The sequence below is a fragment of the Solanum verrucosum genome, unplaced genomic scaffold, assembly GCF_900185275.1.
Source record: "Solanum verrucosum unplaced genomic scaffold, falcon-dt-bn FXZP01000060.1, whole genome shotgun sequence".
In the NCBI taxonomy this organism is placed as follows: Eukaryota; Viridiplantae; Streptophyta; class Magnoliopsida; order Solanales; family Solanaceae; genus Solanum; species Solanum verrucosum.
Genome location: NW_026020129.1, coordinates 3,140,197 through 3,164,838, shown reverse-complemented (window position 1 = coordinate 3,164,838; position 24,642 = coordinate 3,140,197). Strand labels below are relative to the sequence as shown.

General features: G+C 34.3%; 2 protein-coding genes across 2 annotated transcripts; one reads left to right on the top strand and one right to left on the bottom strand.

The window, feature by feature from the left end:
* Positions 1-887: 887 nt before the first annotated feature.
* Positions 888-2,746, top strand: LOC125827050 (ubiquinol oxidase 2, mitochondrial). Its single transcript, XM_049506409.1, has 4 exons — positions 888-1,494; positions 1,570-1,698; positions 1,863-2,351; positions 2,434-2,746. The coding sequence occupies exons 1-4, from the start codon at positions 1,102-1,104 to the stop codon at positions 2,491-2,493; spliced, it is 1,071 nt and encodes a 356-aa protein (XP_049362366.1). The 5' UTR covers positions 888-1,101; the 3' UTR covers positions 2,494-2,746.
* Positions 2,747-7,370: 4,624 nt separating this feature from the next.
* LOC125827046 (uncharacterized) lies at positions 7,371-23,148 on the bottom strand. The gene is made up of 23 exons (XM_049506403.1): positions 22,920-23,148; positions 22,261-22,558; positions 22,112-22,180; positions 20,455-20,592; positions 20,193-20,310; positions 19,550-19,632; positions 19,072-19,167; positions 18,127-18,295; positions 17,892-18,034; positions 17,736-17,822; positions 17,388-17,573; positions 16,348-16,515; positions 15,103-15,223; positions 14,920-14,989; positions 13,932-14,019; positions 13,717-13,837; positions 12,822-13,015; positions 12,609-12,717; positions 11,370-11,525; positions 10,573-10,675; positions 9,290-9,463; positions 8,750-8,895; positions 7,371-7,761 (listed from the first exon to the last, which is right to left on the bottom strand). The coding sequence occupies exons 1-23, from the start codon at positions 23,096-23,098 to the stop codon at positions 7,568-7,570; spliced, it is 3,210 nt and encodes a 1,069-aa protein (XP_049362360.1). The 5' UTR covers positions 23,099-23,148; the 3' UTR covers positions 7,371-7,567.
* Between the last annotated feature and the right edge of the window lie 1,494 nt (positions 23,149-24,642).

The window sequence follows — 24,642 nt, the reverse complement described above, 5'->3', positions numbered from 1 at the left end:
ATTGAATAATAAAAAAAATTATCGTCTTATAAATTTTTTTTGTTGCAATCATTAAGCCTATAATAATATCAGTAATATTTATTGGTAGGGTAACATTCATCCTAATACCATTTAAATTTTAAGTGCATAATAATATTATAATATTTATTTCACTAATTAAATTTATTCTTAAATATTTACATTCTTATTTTGCTATGTCAATTATTTTTAATAATAAAATTAGTTGAGTGATTTGATGAATACAAAGGCCTAAATTGAATGATTTTATTTATATAAAACATAGTTCAATGACTTAACTAAATACATAATTAAAGTTGAATGATTTTATGGATACAAAGACATAAGTTGAATGACTTTATTGATATAAAATAAAGTTCAGTGATTTTACTATATAAATTCTTAAAGTTGGGTGATCTTTTGAGATATTAACTCTGAAAAACTACTATTTACTTCTGATTGAAAATGACTTAAAAGAGCAAGCTTGGATAAAAATTATATAAAATATGATGTATATATATATAATTATATAAATTTTGTACAATAAACTATGATTAAAATTCAATCCAAAATCATAAATGATGAATATTTTGTAAAATATAAAAAATTGGTGTAACTTTCAAATTTTAAAAGTTTCCGAATAATAGAATTCGACACAAATAGTATTTTTCTGGTATTCTGATGTATGATATGAATTTCTATTTTCTAGTTATATTTTCAACATACTTGATTTTCAAGTCAAAATAATGGTACTAGCCCGGGTCATTTTAGTCATTTCCTTTTTGTCTAGAATTTACTTAACCTCACGTCTTTAAAATATTTAAAATGCAAAAAAAATCATCAACCATAAAAATTAATTACATATACATAACCGCCTGTCCCACACAGTCTTCACGCGAAGCTTGAACGAACCAACCATATAATAAAATTTATTAAAAAAATAGATAAATCTCAGCCTATATAAAATGAGTGTATATTGTTAACTAAATTATTACTATCACATAAAAAAAAATATATATATTATTTGCCTTCTTCCTCAAGTTTCTTTCCAAACTTCCGGCGAACATTTTTTTGATTCCAGATTTTGATCGGAAGTTATCAAACATGATGACCCGTGGAGCAACAAAGATGACCCGAGTTGTCATGGGTCATATGGGTCCACGTTACTTTTCAACTACAGTTCTGCGAAATGATCCCGGGACCGGAGTTGTTGGTGGAGCCGCTGCCGGACTTTTGCATCGTTTTCCGGCGAATACATCGGAGAAAGTGGCAGTAACGTGGGTTAGGCATTTTTCGGCGATGGGTTCACGGAGCGCTAGTACTGCGGCTTTGAATGATAAGCAACAAGAGAAGGAAAGTAGTGACAAAAAAGTGGAAAACACCGCCACCGCCGCTGCAAACAGTGGTGCTGGTAAATCTGTAGTGAGTTATTGGGGTGTTCCTCCTTCAAAGGCTACTAAACCAGATGGTACTGAATGGAAATGGAATTGTTTTAGGGTAAGTTTAATTAGCTTTTCACATATTTTTCTGATATATATTATGTAGGATTAATGGTGGATTTTTGTGATTTAGCCATGGGAGACTTATGAAGCTGATATGTCGATAGATCTGACGAAACACCATGCGCCTGTAACGGTTTTAGACAAATTTGCTTATTGGACTGTTAAGGTCCTTCGATTCCCCACTGATGTATTTTTTCAGGTACGTAATAAAATTCCCAGAATGTAGGAAACTGGAAAGATTCTATGCAATTTCCCATAATTTCGGAATTTTATTATAGTGAAATTGAATTGAAAGTTTCGAATGGAAAGGGAATATGAGATCGTAGAGGTTGTTTAATTTTGCGTGTTATTAATGTGGTGCAGAGGAGATATGGTTGCAGAGCAATGATGTTAGAAACAGTGGCGGCGGTGCCTGGAATGGTGGGAGGTATGTTGTTGCACTGTAAGTCATTGAGGCGATTCGAACAGAGTGGTGGATGGATCAAAGCTCTGCTTGAAGAAGCCGAAAACGAGAGGATGCATTTGATGACTTTCATGGAAGTTGCAAAGCCAAATGTGTACGAACGTGCCCTGGTTTTCGCAGTGCAAGGCGTCTTCTTCAACGCTTACTTTGCTGCTTACCTTATTTCCCCAAAATTGGCTCATCGTATCGTGGGATATTTGGAAGAAGAGGCTGTTCATTCGTACACCGAGTTCCTCAAGGAATTGGACAATGGTAACATTGAGAACGTCCCTGCTCCTGCTATTGCTATTGATTACTGGCGCTTGCCTAAGGATGCCACTCTCCGCGATGTTGTCTTGGTTGTTAGGGCTGATGAGGCTCATCATCGCGATGTCAACCACTATGCATCTGTAAGAACATATAAAGCTGATGATCTCGACTTATTTGGGATTGATGGATGCATTTAACTAATTTATTTGATTTTGATTGTAGGACATTCATTACCAAGGACAACAGCTGAAGGACTCACCAGCACCACTTGGGTATCACTAAGCGACTAATAATAAATACAAAGAGATCAGACATATCAAGCTAAAAGTTCGTCACTATTTTGTTCCTTTTTTGAACTGGTAATATAGCTATGTAGTAGGTAATACTAATCTTGAATGTTGATGTACATATTTTTGTGTGGATTTGGTTCGTTCTTTGCTGCCTCTTCATCAATAAGAGGTAGGGTACGATGAGCTCTGTATCATTGTGGAGCATATATATTCTTGATGAAATTATATCATCGTTTTGTTTACTTTTGTCACACATTTGATATGAATTAATCAAGATCAAAATTAGGACATAGTAACAAGTAAAGATAATCGCGGTTGTGGGAGATTGAGGTCAATAAGTTTAAGTTTCCCCTACTGAAATTCGGGAAACTTCATTGGCGTTGTTTGTAGAACTTTAACAATGGCTGGCAGAAGAAGCTCCAACTTTGGAATCTTCTTTATGGGTACGAATGAATGTGATTGAGTAAAGTAAGCAATACAGGCTCAATTTTGAAGGTTGTGAATAGGAGGCTGCTTCGTCTTCCTTTATGAAGCTTGATGAAAGAAGTCTAGAAAAATGAAGGGAACATCACAAGTAGTTTTCCTAATCAGAACCTGGAAAGTATTCTTGCATCAGTTTCCGATGAATTGTTTGTTAAGAGACATAATAGAAGAGCAAAGAGACGAGCTATGAATACTTGTGGGAATACATGGGATATGTTGGCAATTACTACTTTCAGGAGGTTTATAGATCGGATTGGGAGAAGAGATCAATGGTAGGAATCAGCAACAACGGGTTTGTGAAGGTGCATGAGTGATTTATGGGAATTTAACACCACAAGATTTGCAGTCGAAAGAAGAAATGGTGCCTTGAGGTGGCCTTCAACATTAACCTACGCCGTTGAAGGATCCACAGAAAAAGTGGAGGGCTAGTGTAGTTCTTTTGAGGTGCAAGGAAAGACTTGACTACATCTTAACTTTGCTAATTGAGATTATTGAAATCAAAACTGAAAGAATTGAATGTTACTATCTACTACAACCTGCAAAAAATAAGAAAACTGACTTGCTTAAGACAACCTGGAAGAACAGAGAAGCACTACATAATGATGACAATTTTTCTTGTGAAAACTACAATATGTGGCCTTGATTCCAAAAAAGAATAGAGCTAAGGGATTATCAGGGGCGGCTCAAACCCATTGGTGGCCTAAGGCCAAAATCAAACTAGAGGCCTTAAAAAAAAAATTATAAATGTTTTTATTTTAAATCTATTTTTCTAGTTTTTTGAGATGCAAAGTTGTTAATAATTTTTGTGTAGTCAATCTCTTCTAATAATTCTTTTTCAATCAATAATATAGCCAAACCACTTAATCTTTCTTGAGACATTATCAATCTTAAATAATATTTTATTATTTTTAATTTTGAAAAACTTCTTTCGACTGAGGCGACTATTACGAGAATTATTAACATTATTCTATAAGCAATGCAAGCATTTGGAAAAGAATCAAGTCTTTTTATTTGATTGAGTATCTCAATTAGAGTATTGTCTTCTACTTTTATGATTTCCCTTAACACTTTTAATTCAGAAAATAAGTCTAAACCGTCAATATCGGAGTGAGTATTATGTTTTAAGGAACATTCAAGTTTAAGACAATATTTTTTCAAATTCTCATCATCTAATGATCTCAATTTTTTCCCACTAAATAGAAAACCAAAATATTTTCATATACTTCAAATTGTTCAAATCTATTTTGAAGTGAAAAGATGGCTTTGTCTACTATGTATAAGAAGTAATCAACTCTAAATGATTCTTCAAGAGATCTTGTGATTTCATTATCAACATTCTCATCAAATTGTTTTTTTCTATAAATTACACGTTTCTTACGAAATACAGGTTTTATATTCATCTCTAATGCAATTTCCTTAGCCGAAATCATAGTACTTGTAAATCCTTCTTCTCTATATGTTTTTAAAAAAAAAACTAAACCTCTTAATTGATCTATAGCGACATCAAAATCTAACAAATATTTTAAAACACTATTTACAATATCAAATAAAATATAATAAACATAAGACACAAAACAAAAATAATATTAGAAATTAGAATGATATTACCAAATTCAAAAGCTATGAAGACTTGATTTCCAAAAATGAATCGGGCTGGTGCAAAATAATTTTCTCCAAATTTAAAATATAAACTATCAATAGAACGGTAAATTTTTAAGCTTTGAATAAGAGAGAGATGTAAGATTAGAAAAAAGAAAGTGAGAAGAAATAGAAGGGAGGAGGATAGAATAAATAAAAATAAAATTAGAAAAAAAATAAGGTAAAAAAAAAAAAAGATAGCTTGTACATTAAAAAAAAAAGTACACAACTTTTTATTGAAAAGTCAAAAAGTCATAGTCATATCTATCATACTATCTCTTCATGGAGCCGTTTTGCATTTATTGTCTTGGTTTTAACAATTTTTTTAAAAATTTAATCCTTCCTAATTAACTAAAAAATGGGGCCTTTGCATTTATTGTCTTAATTCTAATATTATTTTTTTTAATTTAATCCTTCCTAATTAACTAAAAAATGGGGCCCCCTAAAATTGGGGGCCTAAGGCAAAAGACTTTTTTTTAAGCCTTACCGACCGCCCCTGGGGATTATCATCTCAAAATTATTGATGTAGACTTTAAAATGTAGTGAATAAACTTGTTGATGGACATCAAATGGTGTTCATTAAGGTCCAATAGATTATGGATGCAGTACTAATAGCTGATGAATATGCGGTTACCAGACTGAAAGGTTAGGTACCAGGGATTCTTTGCAAACTAGACATAGAAAAGACTTATGATCACGTGAATTGAATATGACATGTGAGTGACCTAGCATGACAAAGCACAAAGCACTCTCCGAGGGCATGGAATGTCACATTTTTTGGCCAGAATATTCTAATGTCTCTATTAGATTTTTCTTATCAAGGACATGAATTTTGATAGTAGATAGGTAAACTGAGATTACAATATGTATTTGGTGGATTATATGGAAAGAGAGAAACACAAAATGCTTTGAAGATCATTTTGTGAGAACAACCATTATTTGGTATGATTTGTGTTTTTTAAGCAAAAATTAGATTAAATATTATGAACAGAACTATTCAATATTCATGCACCAATTTTTCCATGAAGCAAGGGAGATGCAAGTTCACAGCTACTTAGCCTTATGGTCAAGAGATTAAACACACACACACATCATCATCATCAACAACAACAACAAAACAAATAAAAACAGAAAAAATCCAATGATGGGACAACGCAAATTCAAAGAAATCACCAACATGAACACAATAGTGACCTACATGAATGGGGTAACGACTGCCCCACTGTCTCAAACATGGATTCCAAAAAAATAAAGGGAAAAAAAAGGAGTACAACATGGTATATAATCAAGTATATATAACACTTCCCCTTCATTCCTTCATCTCCAAAGACTAAGAAAACAATGTACATACCTCATTGATCAACAACTATGGGAAGCCCCCCCCCCCCCCCCCCCCTTTTGTTGTTGTTATTTTGTGTAAATAAAGAAAACACTAGTACCAAACTCTATCAGATACTACTACATTGACTAGAAAAGATTTCTTTCTTTATTTACAATGACACGGTGTCATGGTCAGTTTGCTCGCGGTTCAATGATTCCACTGAATACTTGCTACATCCACCAGCATAAGTATTAGATAACTCCGTCCACTGATCGAGACTTACTCACTAAAGAAGTTAAATAAGATGTAAACAACCACACCAAGCATAACAAGTCCCCATTCATTACCTTGTGTTGAAGAAAACATCACTTGAAAACCCAAGAAGATCAAAATAATATACAACCATCCCCATCTTCTAAACTCATCTTCATGATCTCTCACCCTATAATAATAATTGTTGTAACCTTGTAAAGAAGGTGCATAAATAATTATCAAACATAGTAACACTACTAGTAAAAGTGGACCAAGAAGAATTTTTAAAACAGTGTAAGTTAGTAGTATAACAATAAGAGATGCCAAGATTGATTGAGTAGTGAAATATACAAACACAATGGCTAAAAAAGGGATGAAAATATAGAAAGTGAAGTTTATTTCTTCAATATCAAGGGCTAATGGAACTCTTTCAATTATGTTTTGGCCATGGAGAAGTAATCCTAGGCTGAGTACAAGAAGAAGAGGAACAAATGGAGAAGGCCCTATAACCATATTTTCTACAAGAAAAATGGTGTCATGAGCTTAGTCTTTTTATTTTTTTTATTTTTGAGAAGAAATGGATGAATGGAGTTGAGCCTATTCAAGAAATTGGTTTAAAATAATGTGGTTGTTAGTAGGGTGGTTATGAATGAAGCTATATGCAAAGGGTGGGGGGGGGGGGGGGGGGGTTATAGGCTTTAATTAGTTGTTTATAACTCGGTTATTGATCACCAACTTTACCTGTTTGGTATTTGCTACTTTCACATAGGTTAATGGACTATATAATGTACTTTATTTGTTGGGTTACGATGCGCAGATCGGACCCCGGCCCTTATTTTCTAAGAAAATATTTTCATGAAAAACATTTCCCTTCCTATACCAACACACCACTGGAGTTATTACTTTTTCCCAAGGTCCCCCTTTCCAGAAGGATAAAGGGAAGAACAAATTAAGAGGAGGTTTTTAATTGTCATTATGCCATCTACATAGCCAGTGTGAATTGTCAAACTATGGCAGGAGGCTTGCATTAATTTTATTGTTTGGTCTGCATACCAAAAGTCCAAAACTAATAAGATTCCAGGACCATATACAGTGTCCTCTTTAGCAATCTTCTGTCGCTTATTCCTACAAGGTCTTCCCTGACTAGCAAGGTTTTCTCGGAAAACTTTATTTATTCGTATTTAGTTGCATCATTGAGTTTGAAACCCTGAACGGACTGTCAATAATAAGCTGGAGGAAGGTGAGTATGACGTCTAAGTCATTCTTATTGCCTTTACACCATCTACATAAGGCCATAGCTTTTGAAAATGTATACTGTTCTTCAATCCCAGAAAATACTCATCGAACAAGTTGTCAATGCTGGGTGACAGTTTTAGGCTATCTTTTGCACTTCGTACTCATGAGATATTTTAAGAGGTGATTCCTTTGAGACGGGCCTCTCTTCAGACCAGAGCTCTAGATTCACTGTTCCAGTGCCCCAATGCACCATACATTTGTGTACTTGATCGATGTTGAATCGATTGACTAATCCTAGACCAAGATATCTATCAACAAGCATCCATTCACCTGAAAAGGAATTCAAGAAAAGGTATCAACATAGTCACACTGGTTCAAACATTGCAACCTTGATTTTACTCATGAACACTGAACAAATAATCAACTGATCAAACCACAGTAGAGATGAAAAACATTAGGTGATTTATTTCCATCTGCCTAAGCTTAAGTGATTAGAATTACCCTTTTTTGTATTCCACATCGGCAAAAATAGAAATAGGCAAAATAGGTGAACATGCAAATAAAAGCAACTCATATCGAACATTGCAGCTAAAACCCTTCACTCGAGTATTCAGCATACATTCCAGAAAAGGATGTGTCCTTCAAATATTTGCAGGAGATGCTTACACATTTAACTTGTAGCTTTATTCTTTCCCTACGTAATAAATGACATCCTGTCAAGCTTTTGATCCCCGTTTCTTAAGGTGTCTGAATAGACCAGGTAAAGCATCTATGCCCCTTTCGATATCTTCTTCTAGCTCTTACATAAAGTTTAAATAGTTGAAACTGATAAAGAGGGAATAAGCATGAAGAAACACTAAATGGGGAGAATATTTCTGAATAACTGGAACAGGGAATTATAACAAGTTGCTTACTGGAAGTGTTGCACATTGACAGGTAACTCGTGCAATTTGTGCACTTCCCCTCATTTGGAATCTTCCCATAAATAGCTCCCAATTTGTCTTTTCCGTTCTTCCAGTCCCGTCTTACTATTATATTCCTCTAAAGAAGCAAGCCCTGGTGATTTCACTAGTCTTACTAAGGTACCATACTAATTCAAAATCTGGTCGAGTCTCACAGAAATTTACATATATTGGCTTACCTACACCACAACCAAGTTCAGGCCATCCACTATAATCTACTTTTACTTCCTGTTATGCTTTTACAAAATGAAAAGGTTTGCGCAAAGCAGGTTTCTTCAGAGTAACATGACCACAAATATGTGTGCACAATAAAAATAAAACAGTTCAGGTGAGCAAAAGTAATGAGTAGGATGTACCCTTTGGGAGAAGATCTCCTTCAAACACTCGTTCTCCAGATTCTGGACAAAGTTCATGCTTGGACCCATTGATGGAAGTAAAGGACACATATGATTCCGTTGGGTGCAACAACGTGAACATTGGATGCACACGCAAGCACACAAGCCTACCAACACAATAAAAAGTATGCCAAAAGCCATCAGAAATAAGAGAGAGAGAATGAATTAAATTGAGGCTCTAGACCATATAAAGGGGAGAGAGAGTATATTTCAACCAGCTATTATGAACATGACTATCCAGAAATAAGAATATTGACCCAAAAAATAATTATTTTTGTTAAAATCTACAAGTAAAGCTATGTTGCTTAGACCCTCCAAAAATGTTGCTGCACCAATGTTAGATCATCCAAAAATGCACTACTTTTGGAGAATCCCACACGCACACGGCAACATTTTTGAAAAGCCCAGCAGCATAGCCAGTAAGAAAATCAATATTTCAACAGGTGGTTGTTAGAGATCCTACAAGTAGTTTTCAATAATAAGATGTAGGATAGAACAGACCTAGAAAATCCTCCAGAACCAGCACCAACTCCACGAGCTACAATTCCAGAATCAATGCAGAAAACCTTGGAGTTGTCTTTTGGCAAAGATATATATCGTTCCATAACTAATCCTCCACCTATATCACCTTCCAGCCTAAGAGACTCTGATTCTCCTTCCTGTTCCAGATCTCGTCTGCAGAACAGGAAGAGTTAAAGTGAACAACAGAGAAGAAAAAGTCCCCTTGTGGATAAAATATACAATAATGAATCAAAATTCTAATTTTAAAAGTAACAAATACGGAAAGAAAATTTTCAAAAATGAAGAATTAGCATATAAGACCAAATTGAACTGCTTTATGAGATGGGACAAAAATGAAGTGCAATAGCATAATCACACCAAAACTTTTCGACGATGTCATATATGAAGAAGTTATATCACCCAACACTACCCAATTCAAATCCATCTTCACTCTTAAATGATCAACATATCAGAAGCCAAACATTTGACCCTTCCTAATATTTAAAACAGTGCACCAATTCTCTAAAAAAAATGTGATTTGGAAAATTACAAGAAGATATTTTCAAAAATTATAGTACTATCTCCTGGATTTGAGTCGAGAACAATCCAGATAATTTCATTACCCCAGAAAAGACACTCTGTGACGATTGATTACAATACAGGGAGCCGCTAGAGAAGTTTAACAATCAAATAAATTGTTTGACAGATTAATCCTACAATTTTAAAAATTCTGGCTCTCTTTTCCCTGCTTCCAAATCAGAAATTCATTTCTAAGTATATCCAAAAACAAGTACAGACCTAGTTTCACTATGCCTTCCAGGATTTACAAAAACAAGTTAACCCTACAAGGCAGCTGGTTTCTCTCTTTCACATTTCAATCGGGAGTATAAAAAAAACACCACCTTAGCCAGATTTCAGCTCAATCCCAACAACAGCTCCTTTTTATTATGTTCACTAATCTTTTCATTGTTTTCACATTTTTGTGCCATTTATTTGGAAGTTCAGCTACGCTTTTCTTTCTTCTGGACCACAGTACATGCACAACTTTCTATCAGGTGAGAAAATAAATTCTCCTTTATAATGAATCTCAAAAGATTTACCATTTTATTCAACAGAAATTGGAAACTTGAATTCACACAAGCAGCATTTTCAGTTTTCCATTTTTGATCAATGAAGAATAAAACTTGTCATTGCTAGAACTTAATTAATACTAATTTCGTTCCTCGGTTACCAAATAGAAACTATTTGAAACATGCTACATGAGGTACTTCTTATTTACTTACTCAATAACTGAATACTCCTCAGTACACCCAGCGGATCTGTATTCACGGTTACTATATTCTTCGTACCCATTTATTTCCACCCGGCTATGAAGCCATTGAGTTCCTGTTACCAGGAAATAGATGAATAAGACGGTATAAATAATCAGCATTTCTTCTGATATCAGTACTTTAATCAAGCTTATAGGTTTCCAAACATTGAGAAAACAGGGGAGAAATCTGGCTGGACAGAAATGCTAAGTACAGATAAGAGTAAAAAAAGATGAGAACTCAAACCAATGCTTCATATAGCAAAACAAAGGATTAAAATGTTTAACAATGAAAGGCTCTTTTATCAGATAGAAATATGGAAAACCCATTTCTCTATTCAAACATTGTATGAATAACTGAGGAAGGACAAGAGAACCACTGTTCAGATAGCGAAAGATTATAAGTTTGATTAAACTGGTGTTAGTTTGTAATGCAGTCAAATCTTAACTTGTTAGTTGTGGAAAAGAGTCTAGAGAAATGAATTGTTGGTAGTATCACATATGATAAGTGAGCATGTATAGTCCGGATTTTGATTAAATTATCATTTTGGACTAGTGGACGACTAAAAGAACCTTATGAAGATATTTAGCATGACCAATTTAAGTAGTGTCCAAACACTTTCCAGTGTACATGTCCACTAATGTATTAAATAAAGGATACTTGCAATGTAAATGGACATGAATAAGTTTGATGAATACCAGCAAAAATGCAAAGAAAGTGAAGGGTTATCGAATTACTGAAGAAAAAAAGAACTATGAAGCTCACAATACCTGAAGGAATATGGTCCATAGAAAGGATTCTACCACCTATCCAAGGGACCACTTTCAGCTCCCAATCACCACTCTTCAGAACAACTGGGGTCCTTGAAAGTTCTACTCCTTTATGTCCAGAGATAGTTTCCACGTCTGGTATACGTTTAGCACTTTCTGCAATTAATTAACAACATCGAAACAAAACTTTCTTTCAGTTATAAAACAACTTGCACCAAAAGAAATTGAACTGAAAAGGATAAGATGTCCAAGAATAGGTAGACCTATAAAACAAACATCAAAAGTAAAGAACCCCAATTACTCTGCTAATCTGTAAGTGTGATTAATTAGAAAACCAGCTGCTTAGTTCTCGTTGATAGAGAACACACTGCATTCAACAGCTAATAGGGATCCCATGTAGTGTTTTCAAAATAAATGCTTACATAACTTGGGCCTCACCACCCTGAAAAACATGAAAAACGGAAGACCTGCAAAAGATTTCCCTTGAATCCTCCTTCAAACCCCCCATGTTTTCAAGATTTACTATTCAAGACTGACTTGGCAATCACTCAATCTATATGATTACTAACAGCAGCAGCCAAACAAATGTAGAATTTCAGATCAGAAATTAAAATGTTTTTTAAAATGTGAGACATTAAATATGTTCCGTCAAGTTGGTAGTCATTTCAGGCATGTTCGGGTGATACATTAATAGAATTTGGAAAACCTTTACTAAATCATGTTTTTACATTTAACCGGAACCTAATGATTATTTCAGATCATCGCTTTTCCTACACCTAATAAAAGAAATTTAATGGAAGCAGCAATACTGTAGCATTCTCTTGTGCATCTGCATTCAGCACAGATGAAACACCACAAATGGGTGATACCAGTGTTGACGTTAAAGAATTACAATAGAAGTTCTAGGACATGCTTGAAGTGTGTGGTCATCTCATCTAAAAGCTTAAGTTGATAGAGAGAGCACACTTTCATTATTAATTATATTCTCAACAGTGTTGAACAGAAACCACAGAGAGTGTTCAGTAGTGGGTGCAGGTGTCTGACTTGGGTACAACTTTTAAACAGTGCTGTGCTATCTAGGAAATAAACTTGAATAACAATTAAATTTCGCACAGTTCCATTTCATCTGATGAGAGATCCACTTTTGATGCAAGTCCAAGTAAGAGTTGTACAGTAAGTTGGAGAGAGAACAAAATATTACAAAAAAGCAAAGCTGGACAAGTGGAAGAGCTCGTTTACCCAGACGATTTCTGTACTTCTCTTCACTTTCAGAAACCAAATTTGATACATCAGTTTCTGATGGCATTGCTAATTGTATAATCTCTCCATCAGAACCCCAAGCATCAAGCTGGATAAGGAGATCCATAGCAAACAATCACCAATTAAACACATCTGTCTTAAATGGTCTCTCTTTTCCTAAAGCTAATATATGTGAGGAATGAGGAAACATACCATAGCACCTTTACCCAGCAATATCCTAACATGCAATCGGCGCTTTGGCCTTCTCCAATTTCCTTCTGTTTTGGCGACTTGCACAGTAACAACAGAAGACTGAAGCTCAGCAACATATGTTGTCAAAAGATATCCACCTTGGCTATATTCATATCCATCACCATCATCTTCAAAAAGAAGACCTTCAGCTTTACCTGAAATTGCAAAAGTATAGGTAATGCTGAGTGCTGTAGCTGCTAAAGAACTCTTTTTCCACATACAGGAGAAAGAAAAAGAATCTCGGAAAATTTTCTAGTATTTCTCTTGGCTTGATTCAACACCAATTTTCCTCAATCTCAGTGTACTCTTCCTGTTATTTCCCAAATTCCACCAGTGTCCTAGCTCTGTCATTCTGATTCAGGATAACTTATCCTAAAATGACCCCCCAAAAAAACATTCTTCCTAGCCTTACTTCCCTAACTTTATCGAAATTTACAGAAACAGCATCTCATGATTAATTGATATTTCATGAATCCTTCCCTTTTATCAAGTAAAATAACTTTTGATTGAGATTTCCTCTTTCTTATTTTTTGGCCAGGTCTTTTGGTTGATCTTTCTAGGTGTTATTCATATTCTGAAATGCAATTTTGAAAACTTGGAACACTTTTGAGGTTTCCTCTAAATCTAGTTTTATATTCTAAAAGCATTAAGAATATAATATTCTAAAATGAATTAAATAATTTAATTACAAAATTTGGTTGACTTTGGCACTCAACAAATGAAATAGGACAAATTGGGATGGAAAAAGTAAGAGGAGATTCCCGATAACTGCTAAACCAACTAAACCTAGTCAACCATAATTTAACCAGAGTTTGGGAGTCAACTATGTTACTATGACATAAAAGATAGAAAATACCATTTTCATCCAGAGCGATGAGTAATGTTAAATCATCACTAGGATTAGCTTGACCCACATGCTGATAAAGTGGACCGACGGGGATGATTGATCCACCAAGCAAATATAGTGCAGGTAAATCCTAAAATTTTACAAGATATAAAAGCAATGATAATTAAAAGTACATTAAAATAGTGATAATATGAGTGCTTAATCCAGTTCCCAAGAATAAATACCGGATGTGAATCGTCAAAATCAAAACTCAACCAAATGCCTCTTGGTAATTTGTGATGAGTTGTATCCAATTCCTCATCACGCTGAGTGCTGCTCAAGTACAACATGAGTTAGTATATGCATGCACGTGACAGATTAAACCATCCACACTGACCCATATATATGAAAATAAGCAGTCAAACGAAGTAAATATGGATTAGGTTAGGCAAAATGAACCAACTTTCTCCATCTGAAGGCTCAATTCTCAAGTCTCAACTGCATTATAAAGACTTGTTAGTTAGCAATATCTCGTTCACACTACTAGATCAGTCACCTCTATGAATGTCGATTGCCTAGTGAATACAGAGGTGCTTAAAGACAGTCATTTGGGAAGTGAAATTTTAACATTAATCCACTTTATCACTGGTTGATAAGCAAACCAATGAAATAGATAACAGACCGTGTTGCTTAGACAAGGATTATTGTTGCCATATTATATGGAGAGCATTGCATAGTCAAGGTGGTGTAAGGTATTTAGTGGTCTGATTTGGAGACAAAATCCAACCAGAAGCATGAAAGAAAGACTGAAAGAGGTTTCGCATGATAGAGTTAGTATCGTCTCTAAAACCTGATACCAAACACTTGGCAAATAATAAAAGAAATTGTCTGTTAGGCTTATAGTTATTGGAACGAAAAGTAGACCACAATCGCCTGTTATTTACAACAGGGTTGAATATGTAGTATCCTAACTGTTTTCTAACCATAATAAAAACCGATTTTTTTTATCTCTTCTGATAGCATTTACATAGGCACCTACTGGAACAAGCAAAATGTTTTGGTTTTCCCTTAATCTACTGTATAGATTAAAATGATAAAATATGCCACCTATGAAGTTGACTGATAGACAGGAATATTAGCAATGGGTATATTGTAGAACACAAACAAAGGATACCACATATGCGGAGTTCTACAGTCACCTACTACTGCATCTGTGAAGAAAAAGAATTAAACCTTGCATATATAAGAATTGGTCCCAGCAAAAATGAGTTATCAAGTTTCCTCAGCTCGGGGTCTTTTGGATCTGCAAGAGTAACCAACAGATTACTACAAAATTGATGTTACTATCTATATCAGCCATGCTTTCATGCACATTTATTGTGGAGCTAAATAAATTTTGAGTTATGAAAAATTTACCAGCAAAAAAGATAGGAGCAGACACCAGAGTACCCCTCGTGTGTGCTAAGTAAAAGAGTGTGTAAATGTGTGGTAGAAGACGGTAGCGCCGCTCCAATGCCAAGCGGCAAACTTCCTCGCACTGTTAAGATGAAAGATCCCAAGTCAAATCAGAATCTACATACAGAGAAGACGTGAAAAAGTATATATTATTCTGGTTAGTTCTAGAAGACACTTGAATAAAGTAGAGTAATCCACTGTGCACAATTAGCTATATCAAAATATATCCGTCTTCATCGATTTCCTTGAGTGAACATGACAAAAAGGCGATCACCCATCCACAAGGAGAATGCCAATAAGAAAGAGTGCTATTAGCACAACTACACCAGTCATCAACCCATACTTCAGGAAATGAGGTAAACAGAAACCGAAGTATATCAGGAGCAGAGACTACATCCGCAATTAATAATGTTTCCTCTTTCTTTGTTTGTTTAAGATACAATTCAACGAGACAAAGCAATGGAACTCTTGACAAAACCATCAAAAAACAATGGTTGACTATTCAAATGTATATACAGTTATAAATTCAACTTTTCTCCAAGAACCAACATACTAAGCTTGCATCAAAAGTGTAAAAACTAATGCAAAAAAAATGGCTATTTTACACCATTTAAATGGAAAGTAAATGAATATCTCTGTTAGGTTGATTGTACGGATTTGTATCTCCAGAGTGAATAATTGGGATTTGTTCCTCTAGAGTGATCGGCAGTTATTTGTAGATTTAATTACCTTAAAGATGTCCAAGAAAAGAATTTCATATAAATATGTGGGAAGAATTGTAATCATCCATGCAATCAAATGAGCAACAAAATCACACTTCTCGACATGGTATCCAGATAATACATGTGAATTGCTATTGTATCATTGTCATGAGACTGGTCTTATAAAATCTACATGTTTGAAGCTTCAGAATAAGGATCAAGAATGTTTGAGACTCGATTAACCGTTGAAACAATAACAGGCATTGAGAGAGTGCAAGCCCTTAAGGAAATGAATGAGTATAACATGAAAACTCAAACTCCCAACAGGGACCAGGTTACACTCAGAAACATATGCAGAGCTTTGATATTTTTTTTTGAGGATGAACATAAGCAGAACTTTGATAATCTTTCAGGACGAACCACAGGATATGACAGAGAAACATTAAATAAGTCATTTGACTAAACAGAACTACTCATAAATCATAATTATAGAAAAGAAGTGGACCTCCTCCCCAAATGACCAAGGCTCATGATCATTTGTGTCCTTCTCAGAATGCGCACGGCAAAAGGGAAACAGGGAACCAACACCCATCCACCTCCCAAACATCCGAGGAGTTGCATTTCCAGCAAAGCCGCCTATATCTGGTCCTGTAAGTGGCTGACCACTGAGTCCCTGAATATAAAGTTGCCTCATCAGAAGAGTGCAATGCATCAACCTAGTGCAATGCGAAATCAAACTAATATATTTGTTTCAATAACTGTTACTCGTAAAGAATTTATACATGATACACATGTACAACACACACACGGGATCTGGAAATTAATTGTGTGCGAAATTTAACTATGATAAAGAGCGAAACAGATTTACATCCTGTCATGTAACAATAAATGCCATGATTTCTTAACAGAAAATAGGGAAAAAAGTGATATGAATATTAATAGCTTGAAATACCAATTTTAAGTACTAGATAAAAGAATCTATGATAGGGCAATATAGTGTGTTACATCTTTGCATTCACATAACCATGTCCTAATTAGTTGCACAGAGATGGAACCAAGACAGGAATCAGATACTAATATCAAGCAATAATCTACCATAGCAAAACACATAAAGTACATCTCTCATGGATACTTTATCAACTTTAAAAATTCTTCAATAAAAAGCAAGCAGTTCATTGACTAAGGTCTAAGAGAACATCAAAACACATTATTAATTGTCATATTCCTTTAAGCAAACTTCATCATTTTTATAATTGATTTAGAGCGAGTCAAACAGAAAATATTGAAGACTCCATTTTAGTAGATCCTTCATAACTTCTTAAAAATATTAGTTGAAGCTGCCTAAGATGCAAAAAGAAGTGAACTGTTGGAGTCTGCTAAATCAAAATGAGTCATATTAATAAAATTAAATAAAAACAACAAATAGATATTACTGGATTAGTGTCAGACACGGGTACGAGGGGTGGCAGGCAGTATAATTCAAAAGGGAAAAGCCTGCATCTGACATAAACTTAGCGACATAAGTGATTATACTTGGCTACTAACCAGTTGAAGAACCATGGGGATACTCATCTGCAAGTGCTCCCATGTAGAAAGGTTATCCCCTGTCCATGTAGCAGCATACCTCTGGCTACCCACAAACCCAGCCCGTGTGAGAACAAAAGGGCGTTTATTTCCATTAGCTAGCTTCATTCCTTCGTAGGTTGATCGTGCCATGAGCATCCCATAAACCTTAAAAGGCAGCCAAGTCAATTTATAAGCATATTACATTATTAAGTAAAGGAGCAGGGGTGTCATCAGCAAGCACACCAGTAGATCTCTCTCTCTCAGAGCTTCTATTATAGTTTCACATTCAACTTGCACATAAAGCTACAGCAGGAAAAGTAGGCATACATTGTGATAGTATGAATGATTCTGACAACCTCCAAATTCAGGATCTCCCCTGTGAATATTGCTCTCCGGCATTGTCTTTGTTACTGTCTGCAATAAAAAAAGACAGATGAAAAAAGAAGAGCAACATTAAAAGTTTTTTGACGTTCAATAATCCACCTTAAAAACAGCTGGTTCGTTCATGTCATTCCATATACCATCCACACCATTGGAAATGAAATCTTTAACTAGGTTAGCCCACCATGATCGGGCTTTCAATTGAGTGAAATCCGGAAACACACAAGGCCCAGGCCACACGTCACCTAAAGATGGAGATAAAAATATGACAAGTCTGAAAAATGTATACAAACAATTAAAAAAAAAAAAAGGTTTACGCTGCAGGATAAACACATACCAATATAAGGCCTCCTGTCTGCTGTTTGAACCCACACATCTGCTTCAGAACCACTATCATAAGCAAAATATCCCTTTTCATTCTTAATCCCTGGATCAAGCATCCAGATTGCTTTGAAACCTGATTGATGAAGTTCTTCTACAAGGGACTTTGGATCTGGAAAACGCTCCTGACAACCATGTCCAGAAAAGTTTATAAGATGTGTCAGTTTTGACATTGGTAAACAAAAAAGCATTCACCTTAGTTATCATAACTAGATAAAAATGAGAAAGAAGTGACACTATCTAATGCAAATGAAGTACAACCTGTTTAATATCAGATACCAAAAGCAAGCATTTCCATAGATCAAATACTCTCAAAAAATAATTTTGGCAAGTACACTGTAAATTCATAAATTATGTCTATTTGTGAATATTAATGTTTCAAAGCAAGTGCAAAGAATGGAGAAGGGGAGAGAAGCATCCAGCTGTAAACTTCCCAAGTAAGTTAAATACTCAAAAATGGAATGCTTCCCAGATAACTGGACAGTAGGAAATATGACATAGTTTACAACTTTAAGTAGCTTGAAGTCCCAAGAATGTCAAACCAAGGTAATAGAAGAGAACAAAATTCTCTTCACGGAGTTTCAAGGAGAAAAAACAAAAATCCTTTTCCCAGTTGCCTGCTTTATGCATTATTCCTTTTTGGATAGATAGAAATTTCATCAACAGAAAAAAATAATATATGGGTTGGAGGTGAGAGTTCTTGCTATTACATATACAAAGGAAATATTATCAAGTGATCCTCTCCAGACTAAGTGCCTGCAAGTTAATGCCAGGTCATGAATAAATAATGTCAATTGGGAGGAGATGAAAATTTTGATCAACATCTGACAAATAGATCATTGACTTGGACTAACTGGCTGTAGAATCAACAATATATCAGGATTAAGTAGTAAGGTCGTGCCTTATCAAATGTAAAACATCGAAAACCGTTCATGTAGTCAATGTCCATCCATATGACATCACAAGGAATCTTCTTTTCCCGAAAGGTCCTTGCAATCTGCATGAGGTAAGACACACTGAAATATAAGATAAGATGGCCAGATGCATACCTGGGGGGGGGCCAAAGTATTACGTGAGTGGGGGATAAGAAAAGACAAATGAAATCAAGCTTTGAAACAAGGGACAAATTAAAGCTTGTATGGTTCCTACGCCCCTAGCTGAGTAATAATCAATTATTAGATTCCTCCACCCCTAAACCCCCACAACACAAGTAATGGAGGTAAAAAGAAGAGGATAAGAAAATTAGTAACAGTTGGTGGCAAAGGAAGAATGTAAAGTGCATCCAGGTAGCCAGAGTATAGCAACAAAGTAAATAAAAATGCAAAACAAGCACTATGAGGAGAGCAATAGACTACTTCACATAAAAGAAATGACCATACCTCTCGAACACGAGCATCCGGAACATAGCTCCATCGGCATTGGTGATAACCCAAGGACCACTTTGGAGGCATAAACACAGTTCCTGATTCAAAATTATATGACCGTTACTTCAAACAAAGTAGTATGATAAATAGGGAAAGTGAAAGTGCTGTGCTGGTTGGGAGGAATGGAATAAAAAAAATTCAAATTAGAATTTAGAAGTCTTTATTTTGAGCTTAATTATCCACAAGAATGAAGCAATGGAGTTAAAAGAGCTTCTCATAACATGAAAATTGAAATGCATCAGATACCATTTTAACAAATGCAGTAAGTTGAGTGTTATCTAAAGACAATGAGACATTCTGGGTTCTGGAGAAAGCAGCAGCAGAATCAAAATATAGGTTTTATAAAATCTCTCATGATATAAGATGCATCAGAAACCATTTAAACAACTCTGTCAAACAGAACTCAATTGCTTTACAATTATATTTGTATTTAGACTGAGACCTGAGAGTAGGAATTTCCACACTTAGTTATGAAATACAAATGAAGTGAAAAGATACCTCTCCTCGCCACTACCTTTCTACTCAGAAATAAGAAAATTATTTTAAAGAGGAGATCGTATATCCCTGAAAAATGAAGCATAATAGTGTAAGAACATACCGATTGCATGAGAGAGGGATACAAGAACATCAATTGGTGAAGGAAATGGGCCAAATGTAATAACAGGATAGGATTGTCGACTGATAAATCTTATATTGGATTCTTGTCGCAAGTCAACCTTCAAATAATAACAATCATTCAGTGACACATCAATTGTAGTTTAGTAAAGAATATGTGAATAGATACAAATACACACACAAAAAGACAAGACACAAAACACATATAAGTGCTTGCATGGGTGTAGGAAGTAGAGTAGCTATACCTCACATCGATGTGTTGTATCTGCCAGAACTCCAAGTGTCTCGCCACTGGGAAGAACAGCAAGCACCCACGGGTGTGATTGATACAAGGAGGTAGTTCCCGGACCATAACCCCATGCATCAGTATTCCATGTCAAAATCTGAAATTAATAAAATTAAATTTGCAGGTGTTTTAACTCTGTTAACCACTTTCATCTTGTGATTTGCTCTTGGAAGGTCATGTTTCTTCATAGGTATTTTTCACTGGTCTTCGAAGGTCTTTCTTATCATGCTTTATTCCCACTATTAAAGGGACCAGCGCCTTAAATTTTGGTTCTTTAATTTTGTTAAGCAGCAAATGATCACAAATAAATGCATTTGTTTGATTTATGTTTCATTGCCCGTTCCAAATCAACACTACTGACCAGTAATTAGCAAGCTGTACACTGCTGCTGATTGTTCACCTTAGGCTCTTTCCAGAAGTTCATTTATTATGTGTTAGAAACCGCAGAACTTTAATTCAAGGACTGCGTTAAAGGCGAGTAAAGCTCTTCCAAGATGTGCAGTATGTATGGTCTGCCATTACATGATCTCATAGTCTTGGTCAAAATACAACTTTCAACACCATAGTCCCTAATGTACATAACAACTCCGCATGTGCAAGCTTGCTCACATTGCCGGTCACAAACCCAAATAAAGGAGGAGGGGTGTGGTATGCTGGAAGCCAACATAAGCAACCTATTCATGATGAATCCTCAGAACGACCACAACTTGTTACAGACTGAGACCTAGTTCGTTGTCGTTGTATAGTCCACTAGAATGTACATGTTCGGGACCGGAACTACCCTTTGCTTCCTCAATGCAAGGCTATATCTAGGTGGATGGGTATGGGTTCACATGAACCATGCTCCTTTCCTTAGATATGTATAATAATGTTATAATTTTATAAAATACTTCAATATATATTTGTGTACCTAAGCTCAAAGTGTCCTATGGTGCAATAATCATTGGGTGCACCTCTATAAGTGAATTTGGTGGTGTAAACTCCATGCTTACCTTGTTATTCTTTTCTTTCTTTTTTTAAAATTGGGCCCAAATGTACTTCTCTTTTTCCTTCTTTCTTATTAGGTTTATTCTTTCAAAATCCCAATTTTGACAGATTCGAATCTCTATTCTACTTTTGTCACCATACAATTTAATATTATGTAAAACAAATGTATATATAAAAACTAGTAGCAGTGAACGATGTAGCATAGTCAACTAGCTCTACTAATCCCAACATTTTCGGGTTTCGACATGGAGTATATGTGAAAATCATTAAAATTGTAGAAAGAATTTAATTTTGATCCTATAATTTCAAAAGTGTAATGAGTTAATAGTAAGACTCTAAAGGCTAAACCTGTTAAACATAAATTCTAGACCTGCCTCTTCATAATAGTGCACCCATCCACATAAAATCCTGGATCTGCCTCAGACAGGCAGTGTCACCTAAGTTGCATGTTAGAAGTAGCTTTTGACTGATCTTTTTATTGAGGACAGTTTGCTTTCTATAAACATAAGTCCTTGTAAATTCTTTTTCTTGTTGCCTATAATTCATAAAATATGGAGAAAATACAACTCCATAAGGTAGAAGAGCATATTGAGTATATCTTGATCAACAGAATTGTATTTGAAACTCACCCTTTTCCCAGTTCTTTCGAGCTGACCACTAACCTCCCCAGTTCCATAGAATGAGGTACCTGATGGAAGCTTAATTGAAGTAGAAATAATCTTGATCAATAACATAGTCAAAAAAAAATTAACTATTAACATGAAGAGAAGATTGCTACCTCAATATTAACAATTTGTTGTCCCATGACACATTCAAAAGTAGGAATATATGATGGAACTTTATGTATAGACATTAACGGTGTCTCCCTAACTTTTGGATCAACAAAGGAAATACTCGGAAATGCTGCATTTCTATCATCTGCAGAGCAATCAAAACGAAAGACTCCTTCCTCCAAAATAGATTCGAAAATCATGTTCCCCATTCTCACATCTGACATTGCAGTTGTACCTTCTATTCCACCCATCTTCGACACAACAAAACTTGCACCAGTAAGCCTCTTATTAACACTCCTCCCTCTACATACGAAACAGTAGAATTAGGCAAAATTTATAAGGTTGGAATTGATGATCATGCAATATGTTTAACATATTATATCAAACAAAATTTCAATCCAGTCATCTCAACAACTCAATTTGGAAAAACAGGACCAATGAAATTCAATAAAATTACACCAACTTGATCAAACCCAAAAGTTCAGCTCAGAAACTCAACCAAAGTTGTAAACTTTCTAAGTAATGCATTCCAAATATTTCAATTCCAGTCAATCATGATTTCAATTTAGCACAACTAACAAAGTGAAGTTAATTCAAAATTCAAGTATTGCTACACAAACTCTTTTTTAACCAAAAAGATTAAAAACTTTAGAGTAAAATTAACCTGATTAAACGATGAATCGAAGATATACTGGTAGAACTGATCAGATTAATGCAATGCAAGAGCTTTGGCTTCTTCTTCTTCAAAGACCCGTTTGAAACCCTAACATTGACAAAGCAAAGAGTAGTGAAGTGACATTTTGGTGATATAATAATGCTATTTGGAAATGGTAGTTTGTCCATATATGGGTTCCTCAACCGAAACCTTGATTAAATTTAATTTAGTAGTAAGGCTAACATATACATTCAGACTAAAAAATTATATTAAACCAACACGAATCAAATAATATAAAGCGTTTATGTCCGTTGGATAAGCAGAAATAATATGTGAATGATTGATTGAACTCATATTTATAATAATAATTATTATTATTGAGAGCACTTCTGGACACGTGGCAGTGGTAGATTTTTGTCCACTTGTGATAAGCATTTTTTTTATGAAAAATATTAGAAAAGACTAAATGCTAAAAAATAAGATATGACAATAAATTCAAATAAAAGCATTACATACATTTTTCTAGTTTTTTCATCGATAAGTTTTTCAGGGAATAAATATTAACTTGTCTGTCCAATATAATATTTATAAATTTTATTGATATATAAAGATTTAAGGATAAAAAATTTATAATACCAAAACTAAAAAACAACAAACAAATAACATAAGATATGCGATTTTTTTTCTGAAAAATATTTAAAATAACTACATGTTAAAAAATAAGATATAACAAAAAATTCAAACAAAAGCATTGCATGCATAGACTTTTCTAGTTTTATATTGACAAGTTTTTGAAGGAATGAATATAAATGGTATATATAGTTGAAATAACACAATATGGAATAAAAAAATTGAAGTATAACTAGTTGTGCTAATCTTATTCAATGTAACAACTTTGACACTAAAAGTCAAAGTTGTATTCAACTCATTTTCCACTTCATAACAAACTAATAGCCTAATATGGTGCTATTACATCCAAATTGAACATTATGTAATATACCCAAAAAAAAATTAGGAAAAGGAAAATATATTTATATATATATATACACACACTTCCATCAAACAATGATCAATCTTATGTACATATCCCTAAAATTCACATTAATAGAAGAAGTAGAATAACACATATTGTGATAACTAGCAACAGAATATAAAGTGGATAAAGAAAAATGTTATTCTATACGTTAATGTGATAAAATATAAACTTAGCTTATCAATTAAAAATTAAAAATTAAAATGACACCGAAAAAAGAGAAGTAAACATAAGAATGAGGCAAATATGACAAAATTAGAGTATAATAATTGTTCCACATAAATTCAGAAATTTATATACAGTTGGAACAATAGCCATCTAAAATGGTAAAGATAAAATTCTGATACAAAATACATTCTAATTAGGATCCTATCAAATATTAATATTTCAAATCAAAACAATATTTTTTTTAAAAAAAAGAGTACCTGAAAATAGCCTAATGATTTACATCAAACAGGAGGCAATTGGTAAACAAAAAATACTTTTCCATGATATATATAGCTAAAGATTCTATAGGATAAGATGAAAAGGTGAAGAGTTGTTTAAGTTAATTTTCAGAAATAGTGATCTTTGACGATGTGGGGGGAGGAAAGGTTAGTTGTTTTGCTAATAATTTAGTACATTTAATCACATTAATATAGAGAAAGAATAACAAATTGAATACATTTAATCACACTAATTATAGAGAAAGAATAAAGG

Excerpts from the sequence above, each read along its gene's own strand:
- LOC125827050 (XM_049506409.1), top strand. The coding sequence starts at position 1,102 with ATGATGACCCGTGGAGCAACAAAGATGACCCGAGTTGTCATGGGTCAT. Across the intron at positions 1,495-1,569 it reads GGAAATGGAATTGTTTTAGG|CCATGGGAGACTTATGAAGC; the intron begins GTAAGTTTAATT and ends TTTGTGATTTAG. Across the intron at positions 1,699-1,862 it reads CCACTGATGTATTTTTTCAG|AGGAGATATGGTTGCAGAGC; the intron begins GTACGTAATAAA and ends AATGTGGTGCAG.
- LOC125827046 (XM_049506403.1), bottom strand. The coding sequence starts at position 23,098 with ATGGACAAACTACCATTTCCAAATAGCATTATTATATCACCAAAATGT. Across the intron at positions 15,224-16,347 it reads CTTGGTCATTTGGGGAGGAG|TGCGAGGAAGTTTGCCGCTT; the intron begins GTCCACTTCTTT and ends TCATCTTAACAG. Across the intron at positions 13,838-13,931 it reads ATTTTGACGATTCACATCCG|GATTTACCTGCACTATATTT; the intron begins GTATTTATTCTT and ends GTAAAATTTTAG.